This window comes from Rhodnius prolixus, unplaced genomic scaffold (assembly GCF_049639745.1).
Source record: "Rhodnius prolixus isolate KJV_2025 unplaced genomic scaffold, Rpr scaffold_5, whole genome shotgun sequence".
Classification (NCBI taxonomy): Eukaryota; Metazoa; Arthropoda; class Insecta; order Hemiptera; family Reduviidae; genus Rhodnius; species Rhodnius prolixus.
Genome location: NW_027411624.1, coordinates 38,366,581 through 38,382,246, shown reverse-complemented (window position 1 = coordinate 38,382,246; position 15,666 = coordinate 38,366,581). Strand labels below are relative to the sequence as shown.

General features: G+C 30.8%; 2 protein-coding genes across 13 annotated transcripts in view; one reads left to right on the top strand and one right to left on the bottom strand.

Annotated features, from left to right (window-relative positions):
• Positions 1 to 5,207, bottom strand: part of kel (kelch protein) — a 118,945-nt gene extending 113,738 nt beyond the window's left edge. Inside the window, exons 1-5 of the mRNA XM_074135471.1 lie at positions 5,012 to 5,207; positions 4,131 to 4,283; positions 3,678 to 3,726; positions 3,211 to 3,299; positions 1,039 to 1,322 (exon numbers count right to left, since the gene is read on the bottom strand). The gene's annotated coding sequence lies outside the window, so the exon portion shown is untranslated. The remainder of the gene's footprint in view (positions 1 to 1,038; positions 1,323 to 3,210; positions 3,300 to 3,677; positions 3,727 to 4,130; positions 4,284 to 5,011) is intronic.
• Positions 1 to 15,666, top strand: part of Pde11 (Phosphodiesterase 11) — a 138,428-nt gene that overhangs the window by 103,050 nt on the left and 19,712 nt on the right. For 9 of the 12 annotated variants that reach the window (XM_074135466.1, XM_074135461.1, XM_074135463.1 and 6 more), the window contains one exon: positions 13,316 to 13,460. In XM_074135466.1, coding sequence (XP_073991567.1) covers positions 13,333 to 13,460 — 128 coding nt within the window. In that variant the 5' untranslated portion in view covers positions 13,316 to 13,332. Of the gene's footprint in view, positions 1 to 5,320; positions 5,780 to 6,283; positions 6,516 to 6,602; positions 6,723 to 8,820; positions 8,952 to 9,699; positions 9,810 to 12,656; positions 12,812 to 13,315; positions 13,461 to 15,666 lie in introns of those variants that run through there. The other 3 variants (XM_074135467.1, XM_074135465.1, XM_074135469.1) reach the window with 3 other exon arrangements.

Sequence of the window (15,666 nt, the reverse complement as noted above, 5' to 3'; positions counted from 1 at the left end):
TAAACTCTCTTCAAGGCAGTTTATTGTTTTATTATACGCTAGTAAAATATATAAAGATTTTATAGCACCTTAAATGCTACGTAAAACACAAATGACTTTTCTTTTTTTTCTTTTTGTAACCAAAACAATATCTAATAACTATCAGATTTTTGTATAGATTACATTTTAATTCGATACGTTGCTGCCATTACCCCTGAGGCTACAGGTATTCTCTGGGTTATGTCCCTTTATTTGATACTAAAACTGTTCATTATCACGGTCCTTATATTCTTCAAGTTCATCCCCCGTTCCTTTTCTACTTTTAATAGGTTTTCCCCTCGGTGCCATTTAGTCTGCTTCATCCCATCCTCTTTGATGCCTGTTTCTTCTTCCATGTTTTCAATATTTCCTTTGCTTCAATTTAATTTTTGCTTCAGATTTGTTTGATCACAATTTTTTTGAACACTATTCTTCATTTCTTCAATTCCTTAAGAGAGACGAATAAAAATGATACGAAAAACTTTACTCATCCTCCCCACATAGGCCATCATAATCAACTTGCTTTGACAAAGGTTTTTAACAAGTTTTAAAACAGAAGAATATCTTCAAGAACTCGTGAGACGTTATCTTCGGCTAGGAGTCGTCCCAGACAATCTTCTACGATCTAAAACTCTTAACTCAGTTCGCCTTACTAAGTAAAATGTGCTAAATATACATTATGAGTACAGGGACCACGGTAGCCGAACAGTTAGAGGCGAGACCCGCAATACTAAGATGTATTTTGTAGTATTGGGTTTGATTCCCTGAATTTTATTTAATGATTAATAAAAGAAATTTACAGTAAAGTACGTTTGCTAGTCGCCTCCGTCCGCGACACCTAGTAAATGGTAGTTGGACCTTAAGCCCCGCCTGAAAAAAATAGGCAATTACTTTACTTTTATACTGTGAGTCAATGTTTGTAGCGATCTTTTTTGCCCCTTTAACTTGGAAAATGATAATGCAATTACAATTATTAATTATCAATCGAGAAATAATGTAATATACATTGAGAAAACTTACCTTGAATTGCTGAAGGTCGAAATGAGTAAAAACCTGTTACTACAATAACCATTGAGGTCTTCTTCCAATTCCTCACTGGACACAGTTTAAAATTTATATATCGCAAATAGAAACTGTATCGCAATACTGTTCTTTCGAATGAATTTGGAATATCCGAATTACTTTTGTGCGCACTGATTAAAAAAAAAACAATTAATTTCTTAAACTAAAGACCAAAAGCCCTTTGGTCATTGCAAGTACTCCCGGTAGTCTAACACTCCCGATAGTCTAGCACTCTCGCACTCCTGAAAAATAAAAATTAAATGGTTCTTAGTTATCAAATTTGTGACCAAATTTTAAGGTTCCTTAATATAGTTAAGGAAAATAAAGACTAACAAAACATAGCATTGACTATTCACCACAACCAAACTTCCTTGAATGTAACCTTTTCTTGACGAAGTTCAGAAACCGTACGGAATATTAAATAGTAGCAACGACTAAGCTAAATGACATAAACGAAATGACATTATTCAGCATTCGATGGAAATCTTGGTGGCTGAACGCAAAGTAAATTCTGTTTTGAACGAAGCAGTAACCAAGGATCCAAATTTATCCATATTTGAGAGATTCGTTCTTAAGAGATTACATTTGGAATGGATAAACTCAATAGGGAACTAATACTATCTTACGTCTATTTTAACAGAATCATTTATTCTTTAAGAAGTGATTGCTAGATTGTTATTATCATCTAACTTGGTCCCATACATTTTTTCTATCAATTGATTTTGAAAAGTTAAGAAATTCTGATTCACTTTAACTGCTTACTATAAATATTTAGGAAAAAAAAATACGAAATCTGAGAAAAATTTGTCTTAAAAATAAAGAAAAAGTCAAGTAAGTGCTTATCTCACAGATTTTACTCATGCCAGACAGAGACTTATGAATTTGTTGATGGAGTTCACAATAACAGTAGAATAGATCGTATTGGTCATGGCAGGTTACTATTCCTTAAATCTAATCGATTCGTTGAAGTATTATATGTCACAAAAACTTTACAAAAACAACGTTTCTACTAAACGTGATAACCATACACCCAGATCATGGAGAGAGGGGAGGAAAAAAATATACTGTGACGAATATCAAATGTGTGCAACAAAATGCTTTTATTTTGTAAGGAAGGAATAAAAAACATATTATATCAATGCTCAAATTAAGAAATAGTCTTGGCTGAAATAGCTGAAATAAAAATAAAACATACATAAACTTAGCTTCAGCGAAACCAGAGAAGTATTACTTCAAAAACAATAATTTTTAAACATACAAAATCTAATACGAATACACACTAATTTCTCAAGATTGAAAAAATAATGTTCTAAACTTCGATTTTCTTAAAATTAATTACTCAAATAGATGTGATAGATCTACGAATGTGTAAGTAATTGTCTACAAACTCAAAATATGTGCAACACATTTAACCTTCCATAATAGTGTGATATGGTAGAAGCGAAGCATAATTTTAAACATTCTTATTAGACTTTGTTCAATGTAGTTCCTTTAGATATCGATAATAAAGAGAATGGCTACAAGCCAAACCTTCTGAGTCAATGATAATCGATTGTGACTTCCTGAAGTGTCGAGTGTTTGTGCATAAATGTTAGTGTACAATGTGTAAGTGTGAATCTCGTAGAGCTGTGGGGTATGCTGAATGCCAAACACAGATTACCTACAGGTCCTAGCTGTTGTTTTGGTTTGTAAGACTGGGATACTTGTAGGGAGCCAGGATACCTGAAGAAGTACACGGGAGGGTATTTCTCATAGTTCTTACCAAAATTGCAAATAAGAGATGAAGATTTACTCTTGGCACAAGTGATCGTTGCGACAAAAAATTGAAAGAGAAATAAAAATTATTGTATTTTAATTATTACTGATCTATTTGACCTAAATAAAATGTCACGACATCCAAGAGTTGAATTCACCAACGTCATAAGTACAAATATTATTTATATAGATAGTAGTTTTTAAAATACACTTTTTCAAACAAGTTTTCTTTCAGTAAAAAAGTTACTGGATGGAAATAATTAATAAGATATTGAAAAAAATAAATACTTTGAGTAAAAAACAAATTATAATAATCATCAGTTTTCTAATTAGTGCAACAAGTAGAGGAATTCAATTTTTGTGTGACTTTCTTACCTAAATTTTGTGAGAATATTATGTAGATTGCAGCACTGAAGTCACTTCACTGCAATGCTTCAATGTTCACTGCCAATCAACCACGAAACCTAAAATTTACAATTTTATTAATTAGTCAATACTACTTTCGTCAACAGAACAAAATATATGTATTAACAGTATACAGCTGTTGAGAATGACCCGGTTACCGACAGAAATTGAAATGTTTAATTATGAAATTTATACTTGTTAATAGATACCAAGATTCACATAATATGTATATATTTGTCCTTTTTCGTAGGATATCTCAATGAAAAAACTAAAATAAACAATTACGGCTTGCAATTTTATCATATAATTAAGATTTTTCTTACGATCTTTGATAATAATTTGATGAAAATTACTAATTGAGATAATCGTCCTTGAACTGAAAATCTAGAAGTAATTTGCAGAAGATTTAGTATAAGATTGAAGAAAAATACAGTCACCTTTTCTTGAGAAATTTGCCTTAGGATATGTTTGTAATTCCTCTTCAACCTAAAAAAAAAAAAAAACTAAGTTCACGTAAATGTTGAACATATGTTTGTGCTACTTAACGAATTAAAGGAAACCCAGATCTGCATTTCTCAAGTTTGGTTCCTCTTTGAAACAGAACCAAGGTACTTGAATTTTCAGGTATCATTCACCCTTTTAATAGATTTCATGACCTTTTTTTCAAAAATATAGGGCTAAGTAAAAATCATCTAAATCCATATATAAGCCCCCGCCATATTTAATTTCAATTAGACATAATTTGCCTTACTTGTTTCCATTTTAAAAGTATAAATCCATTGTTTAAGTAAATTTTGAAAGATTGAATAGAGATTTTTTTAGTTTTTAAAAATTTCATGGTAATGATATTAATTAATTCGATAATTAGTTATCAAAACTGAATTACTTACATCAATTGAAGACAGAAGTCGAACGATGACGTATCATGGGCTTGAGATACGCTTGTACATGGTGTAGGAAGGAGGCAGTGATGTAATATAATATTTTAGAAATCCAAATTCACAAGAATAGAGATTTTCAAAATGAATTTTCTTAGAATCAAGCTGAAATTTAAATTTAAAATTAATTAGAAATTTTCATTTAGTAGATAGATATATACATATACACGTATAAATAATAACTTCTTGTTCCTTTGATGCAGGCACTTTTGACTTTTATAATTACGTCATTTTCACTTTTTGTCATAATGACCTAATTAATCAATTTCTTGTTTTATTACCTGGGACCTTACGTTTTTAAGAAATTGTTGTCATATGTATGGAAAATATTTAAATGCTATGTGAAATTATTGTAAACAATACATCTATTTAATAAAACTGTCCGGCAGGACAATCAAAAACTGAACGAAAATAGAACCTTGTTTTTAATCTCGCCGGTTGATCATGAATGGTAAGAGTTTTCATTTTTCAATATTGGGTGAGAAATTTTCATGTTTACAATTTAAATAACAATCACTTGTTTCTATTGTTTATGTCTACTTTTTTTTCTTCTTTTTTTTTGTGGCCTTCTGTACCCAAGCAGATAGCCATTATTATAGTACCTTTGATGTTGTCTATTTGGCTTGCAATAGTTCATATTGTTTTATCAATATAATTATCCAATTGTCACTTAAGGTTGTTTTCAAATAATTATCAAAAATCAACAAGAATGTCTGATATACCTATAAAGTTATCTAGATTTTTGTTGAAATTCTCAATTCTATTTACAGTTCTTGTTTTTACTATTGTCTGAAAGCAATCGTTATGTGATTTATTTTGATTAAAAGGAATACCTTTCTCTCCTGATAACTGCAAGGATAATCTATTTAGAGTGATTAAATTTTAAAACGGATGAAATATTCAAGAATCCAAAACTCTACAAATTAAAAGATTACCACTTGATATTTTGATAATAACTTGTAATTTTAAATAATACTTCACTAATCACAGATTTCCAATGAAGAATTTACATATGAAAACATTTGTATTACAATTTCTTTGTACTGAATGATGTATAGGTTTCTGAAGTGTTATCTCTAACCTTTCCGTTACATCTGCACGCAGTAGTAAGTAGGTAGGTGAAGTACAGCACTATTATCTAGTTATCCAGTGCAATCTATAAGCTGGAATCCGTTGTATCTCAGTTTCATCCATTCATGAAAGGTTTACAGTAAAAACAATAGCCTAAAGTGAATTTTCGATAATCAGAATTATTGATTTAAAAGAGTTTCTGTGTAGTTATGGAGCTGGTTTAAATGATTTCTTGGATATGTGTTGGAACCCATTATTATGGAAGACTTCAGTTTATTTTACATAATTTTGAAGAAGTTGAAGGAAAATATTTTTGACTTGCTAAGAAAAAGAACAGTAAGAGGAAGCTAAAAATCAACTTTCCTACATATATCTCGATTCTCATTTATTTAAATTATGAATTTGAATAATTTCATACATTAATAATAGTGCCTTGAAATAATATATTGATGACGTATGTAGTTCATATTGTCCGTAACATGTTGTTTGTGATGATGTTTTACAAGACAATGGCAGTATTGGAGTTTCATGTAAGTTAAACAAGTATTTAATTTCATTATGTAAGGTAACATTTTTTTAATGATTATATTATAACGCTTGTATGACTTGAAATAGGCGAAATTTTTACCGAATTTCGTTTTTAGACTAGACTATGGTTTACCTTCAGTCTTTTGAGTCGGGATTTATTAACGTTTTGCTAATTTGAAAGCTAAGGTGGTCTTCATTGGGCCGTGTCGAGCCAACTTGCTAAGACCTCTTAATAGCCTTTAAGGTTACAAAGGCTAAACATTCTCTATTTTTATACTATTTTTATCCAGCAATATTCTCTTCTCTTGATATTAATTCCGTTCCATTTTCAATAACGGTGCGAAACTCGTAATTTGTCAAGTTCCAATGCAATCGCCTGGTATTCTACTTAAAAATTCTTTATAACCACAGAAATAGCAGACAATATGAAATTTGTGTCATTGTTTGCTGTTTGCCCTCAGTTATTTATGTATTTCAATGGATTAACTCACGTGGATATTTTTTAGGACCAGGTAGCTCATAGTCATTCTTAATAATAGAAGAAAATCCAGTTTTGACACTTTTTATCCGAAGGTCGTGGAATGAAGAATATTTTACCCATTGTCAAGATTAAATTTATTTTTTTTCTGAAGTGAACTGTAACTTATGTTGTTATTAATGAAATGCTCAAATTGGTGAGGTGGTTTTTATTAATCAAAAGTATATCAAACCTCAGTGAAAGAGTATAATAAGGAAGTGGTTAGTAACATATCTACAAAAATCCAAGCACTGTAATGATTTGTCTTGTACAAAGATTGCATTCCTTAATTTTTTTTTCTTTTTTAGATTATTACAATTATTTAAGTTTGGTTTCTTTTAGAAGATAACGAAATATTGAAGGAAAGGAGAAACCATATTCAAAGGTTATGTTTCGTGTCCTTCCAAATCGAAAATCATCCTTTATAGGTATAATAATTTGTAATTACTGTAGACATAAAAGACTGCATGTGTCTATGTGTGCGATGTCAGTTACATAAGAAGGCGTCAAGTAGGAGGAGCAGAATTATACACATGTATATAGTATAGTACTTATTACATATATTATAATGTATGCTTGTGTGAGTGTATGCGTAATAATGTAATGTTAATAGTTAAGACAGACGGCGTGTCTGACCCTGTTGTTCTTGTATTGCTTGTGCGTTATGTGCATTGTTATGTGTGGTGGAATATATTAATGGGGAGTGTTGAGGTCAAGGATCCGCCCCCTTGTACATGTACGGGCCTCACTTCTTCTTCATCATCATCGTCATCGTCTTCTTCTTCTTCTTCTTCTTCTTCTTCTTCTTCTTCTTCTTCTTCTTCTTCTTCTTCTTCTTCTTCTTCTTCTTCTTCTTCTTCTTCTTCTTCTTCTTCTTCTTCTTCTTCTTCTTCTTCTTCTTCTTCTTCTTCTTCTTCTTCTTCTTCTTCTTCTTCTTCTTCTTCTTCTTCTTCTTCTTCTTCTTCTTCTTCTTCTTCTTCTTCTTCTTCTTCTTCTTCTTCTTCTTCTTCTTCTTCTTCTTCTTCTTCTTCTTCTTCTTCTTCTTCTTCTTCTTCTTCTTCTTCTTCTTCTTCTTCTTCTTCTTCTTCTTCTTCTTCTTCTTCTTCTTCTTCTTCTTCTTCTTCTTCTTGTACATGCGCTGTGTGTGAGAGAGAGACTTCTTGTATTTCTTTTATATCTTGTAAGCTGTTGTTGTTTTTCAGACGTGTTTCTCAAACACGTTTGCTAGTAGTTTTAAAAAAGAATAAGTGGTTTTTAGGCGCCTAATGTTTAGTAAAACACTTCTCGATACCCCTTTACATACCGATAGCAACTTTATGTTTAGTAGCACAAGTTCACTCTGTAATTTCCTCTGGAATTCTTCTACCTTCTTAATTCACCTACCACCACCCATCCACCTGTGCAGAGATTCATTACTAAATCAATTTTCTAGCAAAAAAGAAGTCGAATTTTTGACTTCATGCTTTACAGGAAAGTTGATTAATTCAAAAAATGGACGAAAATGAAAACTATTGTAAGACAGAAGGTGTAAACTCTGAATCTAAAATCTGCACTATTGCAAAACTTCTTGTGTTGGCTATGAAATCAAATCTACCCCGTCCCACGAATGTTTGGCCCCCCCTCGATGGCCGGCTTTTCTTCTAGTGTGTAAATAAATGTGTACTAGGTGTAAATGCGTGTGATTGGTATGCGACGAAAGACCGGAGTTTGCCTTTAAGTAGTTACACACTTGTTCATGGATTCGGAAAAGCCAAAGTTACTTTGGAGTAAGAGACTAATAGATCTTTTAAGAAATCCTACCCATTAGGGGCTACATTTCTAAACAACAGATCTCTCCGTAAAATGAAATGCTAGAATAAAGGTCTACCAAACCTTTTTAGGTTCTTACACACGTATTTTTTCAGTAGCCCAATCAAATTTTTCGAGATTTATCCTATTACTGCATTGGCACTTCTTCCAGTGAGTAGAGTTCTTGACTAAGGATGAAAAATAAGTAATGCTTAAGAAAAACAGTATTTTAAGTTAGTGTTGGGCAGGCAATCTACTTTGAAAAGTCAAAATAAAAATATTAAATAGCCAGGGGATTATTGGTTTTTTAAATAGCTACAGATTTGAACTAGAAAAGAACTTTTCATTTCTAATATGGACTGCATTGTTATATTATTTTTTAAGATTACATTTATGATTAAAAATTATTATTATTTTATTGCAAACAAATGATTCAAGGATTCAATAAAATGCTCCAATATTTTATTAATACTTTTCGATAGCTAGCAAACCTTCGTGTGTCACTGCTTAACGGTTGGTAAATAAATAATTTAGTCGCAAAAATGGTAACTGCGGTAATATCGTCGTACAGTCTTTAAACAGATATTTCTTGTTTAGCTTTTCTTTAATTTTTGCTATTAGGTAAGCGTTCTTCCTAAAAATTTCAATTTAATTACTTTCATGAGATTTGTTTTAAGCTCGAAATGTTTAGCATTTTAATTTTAATTGTTATTAAATTTGTATATTTATTTTTTACAGGCACTATAAATGGAAATAGCTCTATAATAATATTTCATTGACAAATGTTTAAAAAAAAAAGAAGACATTAGACAAAAAAAAAAACATTTGAGCTAATATCTACGAATGGAGAAATTCAAAAAGTAAAAAAAGTATGTTAGACTATTTGATCATTAGTTTAACTGCATGTGGCGCGCAATAAAAGATACGATAGTTAGACTTTATTTATTTTTGTAGCGTATAAACTTTTAGTTTTTTGCCAAGCATTTGAATATAATATTTGTGAGAGCAGTTGACTGGGCCCAGAGATCAAATCCAGGCGTGTAGCGCCTTCGATTTTCTCTTTCCAAAAAAATTTCTGCGTTCACAGTATTGTTTATAGCGAGAGAACAGTGAAAATTTCGGGCGCCTTCCCCCTTTAGAGATTGTCGCTCTTTAAACTGAATACTTATCACTAGTTGTGTTAATTCATAAAGTCGTACTTTTTTTATTTTCTTGAATGATATCAATATTATTGAGATAAATATGACAGTCCTTGAAAAAAATAAAACACTCCAAAAAAGTATACATTAACATTTGACGCGTACATAATTCCTGATAATCAATGAACATACTCGTCCAGTTTGGATGTCCCCATTAGTTGTGTAATTCAATGTTTGTACGCCAGCGACTAACTCTTGGAATTTAGTTTCTAAATGAGAATTTGACGTTGTTAGCATTAATTATGTATATTCTAAATTTACAAGAATTAAGTTTGTATTTGAGATTTGTTTATAAATATATCTTACCAAATCTTGTTACCCTTCACTCATGATTATTTATCTTTAATGGTGACTTTTGATTTTCAAAACCCACACTCTTAATTTTTTAATTTAAGTAATATAGATTGCATTTTTACAGGTTATCACTGAAATTGCTATAATGGAAGTGAATGTATTTATGTTAATTTCGGCCACAAATACCACAATATTAGAAAAAAGTACACGTCTAAACATATTTCAACTGATCAGGTTTATGAAATTTCCTTTATTAAATAATTTTTTTTTTTTTTAGTGCTCTAACAAGATGCAATAATTTAGAATTAACAGTTTTCATGTATTTTGTCTTGTACTAAATAAAATGCCTTGTAGATGACAAAATTCAGTTTGATTAGATTCTGAGGTGGCACTAATTTTCGAATTCATGGAAGATTCCAAATCTCAACTTCATTAAATTCATCATTTTGTGTGTTTTACCAGTAAACATTCAAATTATAATTTTTTTAAATAAATTCTAAAAATAATATCATATTTTTCGGTTAAAAATCTCGAGTCCATCTTTCTTCAAGGACCTAATAGAAAAAAATCTCTTTTAGTGAGTGTTTTGCCGGTTTTTCAATCAATTTTCAGTTAAGGCTAGCTGTAAAACTAACTGAACCAGCTCATCCTTCCAAATTGTAATATATATTTATTCTGCAAAATGAAGAAGTCGTTATTGAGAAAGCATCTTATTTGGGTGGTTAACACTCTTCGCTGTCTCCAGAAATAATACGCTATTATCAGTATCAAACGGTTGAGTATAGCTATAAATTCTTATAGGAGTATAATTTAATACTTTTAAAATTTTTCTTGTAAATCAAAAAAGAAATTATTCAAGCGTCTTATTACGCGAATAACAAGGGGTAATATTCGAAAAATCTTTTGTAAATGCGCTAGAACGAGTGGGTAGTCTTCAAATCAAAACTAACCTAACCGGAGTTATGCAGAAATAGATTTGGAAATCCTCTCTTACAAACCTATGGTCATATCCTAGGCAGAGCCGTGCGAAGGATGAGGCGAAAAGGGCGGTCGCTCCAGGCGCCGAATTTCAGAGAATGCTCAAATCATCTTGTGGAAGCATGTTTTATATATTTTTTTTTTTAAAAAATATTATTTCGGTTAAACAGATATCTGATTCAATGCATTGCAGTGCGAGTAAATCCCCGGAATACACAGATATGACTCGTATCAAGGGAATCCCCGAGAAAATTCTCATCCAGAAACCGTAAAGAGCAAAACTGATAATACATGCTCCCTAAGCCTAAAAAAATAAATAAATCAATCAAATTCTCGATCACTCCATTTTCTTGAAACTGGGAATATTCGAGTCTCGTTTTAGCGAATAAGGATAAGCGATAAATAATAAGGTTAAACGAATAAATCTGATTTCAGAACCGTAATTGTTTTCTATTCAGTTTTCGTAATTATTTAAATAAAACAGTTTAAGTTGGTTAAAAATTCATTTCATATGAAAAAATTGTTTAATGGAATTTAAAGGATCAGAACGGATTTAATTGTGTTTATTATTATTATTATTTGATGATATATAATCAAAGGTAATCAACATCGTAGAGATAGTAATTAAAATAATAATCGTATATTAATTGCAAATAACACTTCCTAGATTGTATAATTCTTAATTAAAAGGATTAATTTATTCTTTATTGTGGATTTTTTTTTTGCCAAGAAGTAGAACTGTCTATATTTTCTTTTTTAATTTGAGATTTGAAAGATATTAGGTTTCTGTAAGCGGTTTTTTACAGCCTTGTTTCTTATGTTTCCACCTTCAGATTATTTAGTGCTAAGTTGGGCCTGTTCTTTTCATAATCCTCTGAAGCGCAGTAGAGAAGAAGAGACGTTCAATGAAGGAGCTCTTCTTGGAGGACTCAAAGATTTTCCTAAAAGAATTTGAGAGCAGATCTCTTACTACCTCGCTATCTTTTTGGTAATACAGCCCACTAAGGACCCAAGTCCTTCTCAACTACAGAAATTACTTAATTCAGTCCTGCGCCTTCAAGCCCCCACTTACTCATGTACCAAGTAATTGTTTCCTAGGGCTAATAGTTTTGCTTCTTTATTCCGTTTTCCTAAAGTTAAACTATTTTGGCAATCACTCAGCCACTGGAATCGATTTTCTTAATGAAATTATTGTGATAATAAAGACGTCGAACCCTTGGATTCTTTTCCTCAAACAAGTCCACTTACATGTAAAAAAGGAAACACATAGGCTCGGAGAAGTTCTGGTTCCATTGGCTTTGGCGATTTTGAAGGAGCACTCAGGTACTTAGAAATGATTATCTTTTGAATTCAATTTGCTCATCATTGTGCTAGACTAGGTCCGAATAACGCTGTTCAGAGGCCCTGAATTCAACTGTAACGAAATGAGAGGGAAGTTTCAGAAAAAAAAATTAAAAAATAGAAAATATGAATGCGAATAACTTCCTTTTTCTTATTTTAATGAAATCTTTTTTTATTTCTAAGAAAATTAATTAAGTTGTGAACAGGTTTCATATCAATTCCTATTGGGAAAATTTTCTATTCCATGTAGAATCACATCCGGTTTGGTTCTTTTCTTGTTTAGTAGTTGACGAAAGCGTTTTATAGAGGGTTCATCATTTGATGTGCTTAATTGTGTTTCAAAAGCTATTTAAAATTTTTGTTTTCTTTAGTAGTAATGAAAATCAATCTCTGTTTCACATTCGGTGTGTAAGTTTACTAGTTTTATTTAAAAAACAAAAATCTTTTAATCAATAGATTGATAATCTTCGTGTTGTTAACATATTGCAATCCAACTCTTTAAGTGTCTGATGGTGAATTATTATGTATAGAAATGTTAATAATTTAAGGTGTTTGCTGCACATGTTGTTTCTATATTCTGAAGTGTGTGCTGAACCATAAAATAGAGCTACAAATGCGCTTCCTTCTTATTTATAATTATTATTTTTTACAATTTTTTTTTTTTTTTTTTTTTACTAATTGATTGCTTAGGCCATTACCGCCAATAGATCTTATTACAATAATTGGTTAATTTTATTGGCTAAAAAAATGTATTTCACTGTGAACACATGTTTATAAGTATAGTATCATTTTTAAAAACAATAACTTACGATAAAAAAAAAACTTATGCCTTCCTTAGTTAATAATGCTGACACGTTTTGTTATTCTTCTCTACAATAAAAGTACATTCAATTTTATTCTTCTCTACAATTAATCAGGTAAATCAGTACTTTAGGATATTTTCTAAAGTGATGTCTTCATCGTTAACTTAAACTTCTAGCTTTTTTTTAAGCATGTGCATCTCTGAAAATTTTGACAGAATTGCGATGTTTATAATTAAATTGATTCTTTTTATTGAATTTAAACTTACAAAGGAACGCCTCCATGAGTATTCAATACGTTTTTTTCCCTTTACATATTCGGATCTTTTGGTTATTTGTGCAAAACAAACATGAATAGGTCACAGACAAAAGGTCACAATTTGAAAAGAAGGAAATAATGTTTGCAGAATTTATTCATCCCAAACACTTCTGTGTTGTATTCAAATTTCCTTTTGAATAAAATAGCGTTACAATGTTTACAATCAATTTAAATCTATAACATTATGCAGTGTACTGTGTAATCTTTAATAAAAGATTTGGATTTCTCACTTTTATTTTGGATGTTTGTCAGTAATTATTTGAAAACAATTTTTTTAAAAATGAATATATTTTTGTTTGCAGGGTCCCGGTGGGTGGAGATGACCGCGGAGACGTGGCCTTTAAGTCCTCCCAAAGGGGAGGCAAAAAGGAGTTATGATCAGGAGCATGCCCAAATGGAGGCTTGGCTGGATGACCATACTGACTTTGTGCATGATTATTTTATTAGGTGAGCATATAATGTTTAATTTGATTTTTAAAGTTGTTATTAGAAAAAGGTTATTTGCAATATTTAACTGGGCTGTCACCCAGTGCGCTGCTATTTCAGTTGTTATGGGTACTTGGTTGGGAATTCTGTCTCTTTCTTTGTGGAGATAAAGAAAATCTTGGCATCAAAAGTCTATTGCAGAATTAAGCAGGCATGGTAGGCGGTACGTACAACTCTCCATTTATCGGCAGATGATGATGTAAAAGTTCCTATTCCTTCCTAAAATGGTTAAAACTAAAAAAATTACCTTTTCACCCTTTTTGATAGTGTGAGGTTGCCATTTAGAGGACACTAGTTAACTCTGGCATCGTCTGATATGATTCCTGATAATTAGTATAGGGAATTACAAAGATTGATTCAAAATGGGTATTTATTATTGTACTTCGTATGAGCAGATTTGCAATTCACCCCGGAAAAATGTTTTTATCTGTTCGGGTGGACAGCTTCTACTATTACTGTACTCTTGGTCTTATCTCTGAGTCGCTAATTGGTGTTAGAATGTTCTAGAAGGCTAGTAGAGCTAACAACCTTCTGTTAAAGTTGTTATTCGCTACAATAAATTGTTATTAGTAAGTTTTGGCGATCTGTAACGTGATATTTTTCAGTTTAAGTGATTTCTTATATTTAAAATTTTAGAATTATTTAGTCTAGTTTAAACTGGGCTCGAAATACAAAATGTTAAATACGAAATATTGCTTAACAAGTATTATGTTCCCCGTTTGGATAGGAAACTAAAGAATTGAAGATTTTTGTATCGCGACAGTTCAAAACAAAAAAAAAAAATCACGACACGATGGAGACTTATTATCAGGAGCTTATGTTGAAATTATCGCTTGATATCTGTGTTCATATCTTTGAGACATTGTTATTTGAAGCTTCTAGAGCAGTCAAATTCACTTTGTATTTATTCCCTTAGAAGGTACAAATGAAATTTTCCATTTTCTCGTCTGGAATAAGAAATTGATCAACAACAACAACAAAAAAAAATCTCAATTATATTTTCTTATCGTTATCTAATGAGTAACCCATATCAAACGGAAACGAGCTTTTAGACAGAGATGTTGGTTTCTGAGAAAGCGTCATTAGTACAACGTCCCCAGTTAGTCGTCTCTCAAACTTATCTTCAAAATTTTCCTTTACTCTTGTTATTATTGTGAACCAAAACACAAAATAACCGTAACATGTAATTATTACTCTTATTTCATACATTAAATAATCACAAGGACTAATAAAGATTAGGCAATATTTTTTTTATTATCTTTAAAGTGGTTTTATGATACTTCTTTGTTGTGAGTATTGCGTCATTCCCTTTTTTACAGGTTTTCCTTGATTCTATTAGTAAGTTCTCCATTGAGTGACATCCATTTTTTCTTATTTGTATAGAAACTTTTGATTAACACAGAAAAAATGGATAAATGCGAAAGCTTTCAGTGCAATGAAATTCATGGAAAAATTATAAATTATAATAAATATGTCACTTTTATATGAGGCTTTTTTCTAGCAAAATGATTTTTAAAAGACTTCGGGTTAGATAAAAGAACTTGAATAGATTCTTTAGAATTTGACATGGGCGCTGAAAGGTGGTTGGTAGTGTTAAGTTTAATTTTTCTACTTGTTGTGTGACAGGCCAAAGCATAATCTAAACACGTTTCTTAAAATCTGTGTAAAATTTGTCTCTAGAATATGATCATTTTAGGTTGAGAAAATTTTCCATGTGTTCTCTGTAGTTCTGTGGCTTGGGACTTACTAAACCTTGATAATACGCAATAGAATGATTCACTGCTTAATAAATGATACAGTAAATATTATAAAGTGAGTTGGAATAAAGTAAATAAATAAAAGCAAAAGTGGATGTGTATGATATAATCAGATAAGAAATGACAAGTATACGATCTGAACGCTTGATTGATTTGATATAATTTCGATTTAATTTTGAAGATGAATTATTAGTATAATAAGTTTAATGCGAATTACTAAATGTTTACAAAATCATTAATAATTTCAAGATTTTAAGTAGAATTGTTTTTGTAGAGGCTGAGGTACAATAAGCAAAACTATATTTATAAGGGAAGCCAATATGTCCGTGCTGGTGAAATTTAATTTTAATTGGAAGTTCAAGTTATGCGCTTATTTCAACGTATAAAAAAATATGTTCAGAAGTAGTATT